Source organism: Melospiza georgiana, chromosome 15 (genome assembly GCF_028018845.1).
Source record: "Melospiza georgiana isolate bMelGeo1 chromosome 15, bMelGeo1.pri, whole genome shotgun sequence".
Taxonomy (NCBI): domain Eukaryota; kingdom Metazoa; phylum Chordata; class Aves; order Passeriformes; family Passerellidae; genus Melospiza; species Melospiza georgiana.
Window position 1 is genome coordinate 461593 of NC_080444.1, and position 6903 is coordinate 468495.

General features: G+C 63.5%; 1 protein-coding gene across 1 annotated transcript; it reads right to left on the reverse strand.

The window, feature by feature from the left end:
- Positions 1-250: 250 nt before the first annotated feature.
- On the reverse strand, positions 251-1503 carry POU4F3 (POU class 4 homeobox 3). The gene is made up of 2 exons (XM_058034942.1): positions 1384-1503; positions 251-1111 (listed from the first exon to the last, which is right to left on the reverse strand). Exons 1-2 carry the CDS (start codon positions 1501-1503, stop codon positions 251-253), a joined length of 981 nt encoding a protein of 326 aa, XP_057890925.1.
- Positions 1504-6903: the final 5400 nt, after the last annotated feature.

Genomic DNA, 6903 nt, shown 5'->3' on the forward strand with positions numbered 1-6903 from the left:
ACGGCGGGCGCGGGGGGAGCGGCTCTGCCCGGGCCGCGCCCCGGAGGCCTCGCCCGCCGCCAGCGCCGTTCGGGGGCCCGCGGGATGCCGGCCCCGCCGCTGCGCCCCCCGGCTCCGCGCCCCCCGGGCCTCTGTCCCGGGCCGGAGAGGGCAGGGCCGGGCCGGGGGGCGCTCAGGGCGGTCCGTCCCGTCCCGTCCCGTCCGGTCCCGGCTCCAGGGCCGCGCCGCCGGGGCGGTCGGGCCGGGGCCGTCAGTGCACCGCCGAGTACTTCATGCGCTTCTGCTTCTGGCGCTGGTTGCAGAACCAGACGCGCACCACGTTCTTCTTGAGGTCCAGCTTCTCGGCGATGGCCGCGATCTTCTCGGCAGAGGGCCGGGGCTGCAGCGCGAAATACGCCTCCAGCGAGCGCCGCTCGGGCGCGGCGATCGAGGTCCGCCGGCGCTTGCGCTCGGCGCCGGGCGGCGGGTCGGGGCCGGCGGGGCGGGCGCGCCGGGCGGCCTCGGCGCCCTCCAGCCAGGCCTGGAGCACCGGCCGCAGCGCCGTCATGTTGTTGTGCGACAGCGTCAGCGACTCGAAGCGGCAGATCGTGCTCTGGCTGAGCGAGCCCACGCCCGGCAGCTTCAGCGCCGCCAGCGCCGCCCCCACGTCGGCCTGGGTCACCCCCAGGCGCACCCGGCGCTGCTTGAAGCGCTCGGCGAACGCCTCCAGCTCCCGCGGGTCCGCGGCGGGCGCGGGAGCCCCCGGGGCGCCCACGGGCACGGGCAGGGGTCCCGCGGCGGCGGCGGGCAGCGGCGGCGGCGGCAGCGGCGCGGGCAGCGCGGGGGGCTCGGCCAGCCCCGCCACGGCCAGCGACGGCGAGAGGTGCTCCAGCAGGTCGCCGCCGTCCAGCGCCGGGTGCGGGAGCGGGTGCGGGTGCGCGGCGAGGGCGGCGGGGTGCGGGAGGGCGGCGGCGGCGCAGGGGACGCCGCTCATGGCGTGGAAGGCGGCGTCCGGCTTGAAGTGAGGGTGCAGGTGGTGGCCCTTGGCGTGGGGGGCGAGGTCCGCGGCCGCCAGCGCCTCGGCGCGGGCCAGCAGGCTCTCATCGAAGCTCCCGAATATATTGCCCTGCAGCTGCGAGCGAGAGCACGCATGGCGAGGTCAGTGGGGAATTCTGTCATCTCCGCCTGAAAAACCGGCCCCGGCACCGCGGGTCCTCCCCGGAGCTCAGGTCATAAAAATTAATAGGAATTCAGCGGCCCCGCTCCGCGTGGCGCGGATCAGGGGCGGCGCGGGGGGGGCGCGGAGCCGCGACGCGCGATGGTGCTGCCGACATGAAAAAAACATTAACCCGGTGCCTGTCAGAAAACGCGGCTCAGAGCGGGAATTGCGCCGCATCCACGTACCTGCGGGGCCGGGAGGCAAACTCTGCGCATCGCCTCGCTGCCGGCGTGCAGGCTGGGGAACTTGGGCTCCTGGAGGGCGGCGGGCACGGCGAAGGGCTGCTTGGCGTCCATGGCCATCATCTCGGCGCGGCCCGCGGGCGGCAGGCCCCGGGCACGGGCGCGGGGCTGCGTCTGCCCGCGGCACTGCCCGAGCGAGCGGTGTCGGGTGGCGGAGCTCCGCCGGCGCCCGCCCCGCCCGCGCTCCCGCACTCATCTTACACCGGCCGCGCACGCGTGATGCGCCCGGGCAGCACCGGCGGGGCACGGGCCGAGAGACCCTCCGGTGCCCCGGGCCCGCCGCCCTCAGACCCCGCCCCGCAGCCCGGCCGCTCCCGCTGGAATCCCGCCCTTCCCTCGGCCGGCAGGTCCCGGGGAACAGGGGAGGAGCGGGCGCTTCTCCGTGCGCTAAACCCGCGGGCTGGCAGTGGGAGCAGAGGGGCCGTCCCCACACCAGCCCCGGGAAAGCGGCTCTGGAGTTGGCATTGTTCTACTGCTGAGCGGCCCTTCCATTTTTGCTCTCCCAGTCTTCACACTTCTTCAGAAATTACTGTACTTTGAGGCACCAGAGATGCAAATATTTTGCAAAATTCGAAGTTCTTAAGCAAAAATAAAACCTAGAGATTTAAAGTTTCCAAGTCTTATAAGCCTCGGTAAATACCGAGGAGCGGAAGGAGCTGCTGTCTGGTTTCTGACAAACTGATCGCGGGCAGGGAAAAGAAGCGGTGCTGCTGTGGTGAAACGGGTACCTTTGGGAAACGCGCACCGAGCCCAGAGCGCAGGACCAAGGACGGCTCGGGTCCGTCCGTGCGGGAGCGGCGGCGGCGGGACGGGAGCGCGGGGAGCAGGAGCGCGGGGAGCAGCACCGCGGACAGCGCCGGCGCCGGGGCCGCGCTGCTCCCGGCCCGCTCCGCTCCGTGCCCGGCCCGCTCCGCTCCCGGCCCGCTCCGCTCCCGGCCCGCTCCGCTCCGCGCCCGCTCCGCTCCGTGCCCGCTCCGCTCCCGGCCCGCTCCGCTCCGCGCCCGCTCCGCTCCGTGCCCGGCCCGCTCCGCTCCGCGCCCGCTCCGCTCCGTGCCCGCTCCGCTCCCGGCCCGCTCCGCTCCGCTCCCGGCCCGCTCCGCTCCCGGCCCGCTCCGCTCCGCGCCCGCTCCGCTCCGTGCCCGCTCCGCTCCCGGCCCGCTCCGCTCCGTGCCCGGCCCGTTCCGCTCCGTGCCCGCTCCGCTCCCGGCCCGCTCCGCTCCGTGCCCGTCCCGCTCCGCTCCGCTGCCGCCCTGCTCCGTCCTGTTCCGCCCCGCCCGGGGTCCGCCGCCGGGCCGAGCCGAGCCGAGCCGGGCCGGGCCGGGCTAGCGGCTCCCTCCCACCGGGGGAAAGCGGCGCGTGGTGGCGAAGCTGCCTGCCCTGATTTATGATAAAACATTTAAAGGAAATCATTTATATTTCAGAGGCCCTAAATAGCTGCATGAAAGTTTTATCTGAAGTGGCACCGCTTTAAAGGCGGCCCTGCTTGCTGGAAGTAATTAATAGAGGGATAAATTTCAGGCCTTTGTTTTGTTTTGGTTCTAACCCTCCCTTTATTTAGGGCTGTCCGTTGACGCCAGCACACAAGAAGATGCGGAGGGCGGATGCAGAGCCCGGCTCCCCGGGCCCGGCCCCGAGGGTGCTCGCACAGGACTGGCAGCTCGCTTTCCCCGTCTCTGCTGTTGCTTCATCCTCTCCCCGGTGCGAAGAAGCTGCCGGGACCCGCACGCTCCTCCTGCCGGTGCCGCTGTCGCTGCCGCACCGAGCACGGCCCGCGCGACCCCAGCGCCGCTGCCACAGCCCGGAGGGTCCCTGTCCCTGCCCGCGCCAGGACCGCTCTCCTGGCCTCAAGCACGGCCCTGCCTCCCTCCCGCAGGGCTGGGACACGCAGCTGCTGAGCTCCCTTTAATTAATGCTGTAAAATATTGATGCTCCTGGCCCTGCCTGCTGCCGTTACACCTTACAGCCGGGGGAGAGGAGTCCAAAGGATAAACAACAACAAGTTAAAGGAGCCCAGATGGTTTGCCATCAGAAACTGTCTGCAGACTCAGAGGTGTCACTGCAATAGATTTCAGAGATCATTCACCTACTGGTAAATAATTAATGACATTTCTGGAAGAAAAAACCCAAACACATACTCTGATGAAAGTGACTCACTGGAAATCTGAAGGCAAAAGTCAGATTAAAAGCATGTGCTATTTTATCCTTTGTCACAGCTCATGGATTGTTATCAATTTTCCTAACACATCAAAATATTCTGTTCTTATTTAGATTTTAATTCAAAGCTCATCACAGAGTAGTGCCAATAATTTCTAGGTTTCATTGTGTGAACTTCAAGTTGTTTAAAAAATATACAGTACATACTGATACAGGAGTGATGTCCTGTGAAAGTTTCCTGGGAAGTTTGAAATAAAACCACGAGTTATTTATTCCACAATTCATGCTGGTACCCTCTCTGCCACGGGCTGGGGGCAGCACGATGTGCTACAGTCACAAAGCTGACAGAACTGGAATCTTTAAATGTCCAGAACAGCCCCAGGATGTGCTGCACGCCCAGCCCCTCCGGAGGAGGCAGCTGCAGTGTCTGCCCGTGAGGCAGCTGAAGCGCACACAGCTCACACAGGGACAGCTCCCTGCACCTTCACTCGCTGCACCTTCTCCCCTGCTGCTCCTGCTTTGGAGCCTTTGCTCCCCTCCCCAGCTCCCCTCGAGACCTGCCCAGCTCTCACTGTCCTGCCCTTGTGTTTGTCTTCGCTGTGGGTCTGGAAAAGAAATCCTGAGTCAAGGTTTATGTGATAAAAGAACTTGTGTGGCTAAAATGCAGCCAGTTACCAACATCGCAGAATCAGGGGATGGTTTGGGTTGGAAGGGATCATCCCTGGGCTTTGCTGAACCTCAGGAGGTTCCACTGCTGGGGCTCATGTGCCTGGTCCGTGTAGAGGAGGACTAGAGCTGACTCTGGAGGCTCCATGTGGAGAAAGAGGAGGCCTAGAGCTGACTCTGGAGTTCCTCTAGTGAGCTGCAGAGCCCATTTCCAGCACCCCAGAGCTGCGAGCCATGCTGCACCCCGGATGATGCAGTTGTTCCACTGCACAATCTGATCGAGGAAATATCTCCAGTTACCCAGACAGTCAATTATTCATCAGCTAAATGGCCAAGCATCAATTACCTGGCCTGATTCTCTTATTCATTAAGGAGATTGAAGAACCCACCTTAAGAGAGCAAAGAAAAAGTTGCTAAGTTACATGAGCTGTCTGGCTGAGGCAGTGTTGGGCTCCAAAGGAAAGGGCTGGCACTGGGGCTGCCCTGGGGCTGCAGGGTGTCCTCCAGAGCCCCAGCTGGTGTGGAGCCAGCTCCACTGCAGGTGTGCCAGGATGGGCTTAGGGAGGGCAGCTCGGGGTCAGAATGTGCCTTGGGTGGGACCATGGGGGCCTAAAGGGAATTTGCAGAAATTGGAGGTTAAAGGGAGGGACCAGGGCAGGAACCCCATGGCTCTGGGAAGTTTTTAATGCAGCTGGGGATGGAATGGAAAGTGCTTCAAAGAGCACAGCTGCCAGTGGCATCACAGCCAGGATGGGCTTCCTCTGCAGACAGGGAGCCCTTGCAGCTCTGCACAGTGGGGCCACCCCACACAAACCACCAGAGAGAGCCCCAAAGGGACTGAGCACTGGCCCATTGCTGAGCTGCCTTCCAAGGAGAGACAAGGGGAGCCATCTGGGGCCTGTGCATTGCTTCAGATTCAGTTAGGAGCACTTTCCTGTTCTGCAGTCAAAATCCAAGCAGAGCTTTGCTGGCTGCAGAGGGGCTCCTGCCAAGCAAAGCCTTGGCACGTCCTTGGCCTCAGGACGTGGCACAGGTGGCTCCAGGGGCTGAGTGGGTGTTTGTGGGTGTGATCCCAGAGCAAACCCCAAAGCCTTGCCATTAGCAGAGCATTGTGGCCCCACCAGAGCACAAGAAGTGCTGAAGCTGTGCTGGGTGACAGGGGCAGGACAAACAGCTCTGTCCAGCAGCAGCAGGTGGAAAGTTCAGCAACTTAGTTTTGAATTTTTCAGGAAGCAAGGTTTTGATTTGAGATTCCACGAAAACAGGTGGCCACTGTCTTGGGAGTGGCATCCTTTACTCACTTGTAGTGTACATGAATTATAGAATTTTTTACATGTATCATTCACTGTAATTAAAACTGCAATAAAGGATTCATCAGTCCTTGATCAGAACAAGCTCTCCCCTCCTGCCTGAGAGGATGGGAGCAATGGGGCTTTCCATGGGTGGAACAGAACACTCAGCTGCCAGGCATCTGGTTATATTTGCTCCTAATTCTAGAAATACATCTAAATGCATCTAACAGGACTCTGCCACAAGAAGTTAATGAGGAACAAACATTAATTATTCATGCCCTGAAACAGTAGGTCTCCTAATGTTTTTGCTAATCAACAAGTGAAACAGCTGTATGTTCTCAGGGCAATCCTGGGGGGAGAGAAGAGCAGCGCTGGCGCCTTGGGCTGCCCCCAAAGTCTCACCCTCTAACTCAGCGAGGGTATTTGCTGCCAGCCCAGCACAAGTGTGGGAGCACGAGCAGTCCCGGCCCTGCACGGCCCAGGAGCAGCAGCTCTGCATCCTCACACGGGACACGGGCGGGTTTGGCCGGGGTGTCCCGGAGGGAAGGGGCAGTCTGCTCCCCAAGCCAGGGACAGCCCGGGCTGGGTAAATCAGGGACACCGACACAGCAGCAGCGGGCAGTGAGCGTGGCCCAGGAGCCCCCTCACTGCCCTCGGCCCGCAGGTAACCCAGAGCCTCGAGAGGCGGCTGAAGGAAGAGCGGATGGAAGCGTTGTCTGACAGAGCCTTCACCACGAGAGAGCACACGGAGGGAGCTACGTGATGTTGAGTTGACTTCAAATAATTTTCACATGAATTACTAAAGGAATGTATAATTTATCAGTGTTTAAATAAATCACTGGCAGGAGTGCTTTAAGGTTGCCGGCGCAGGACGGGCTATAATTAACTCGCGCGTCACGGAGCGCAGGCTGCTCCGGCAGCGCCCCGCGACACCGCCGGGCTCGGGGACACGCGGCACAAACGGGACCCGGCTCCTGGAAATGGGGTGAACGACAACAGAGCGGCCACAGCCCCGGCTGGGGGCGGTGCCGGTGTGCCCGCGGTCCGAGCTGCTCCCAGCCCTGGCGCTCCGGGGCTGTGCCCGGGGTGCGGGGCTGTGCCCGGGGTCCGGGGCTCTCCCCGGGGTCTGAGGCTGTGCCCGGGCTCCGGGGCAGGGTCCGGAGCTGTGCCCGGGGTCTGGGGCTCTCCCCGGGGTCCGGGGCAGGGTCCGGGGCTGTGCCCGGGTCAGAGGCTGTGCCCGGGCTCCGGGTTCGGGTTCGGGCATCCCCCGGAGCAGCCCCAGCAGTGCCCAGCCCGGGCTCCCGGCAGCGAGAGCCGAGCCGGCCCCGGCTGAGCCCGGCTCCCAAAGCCT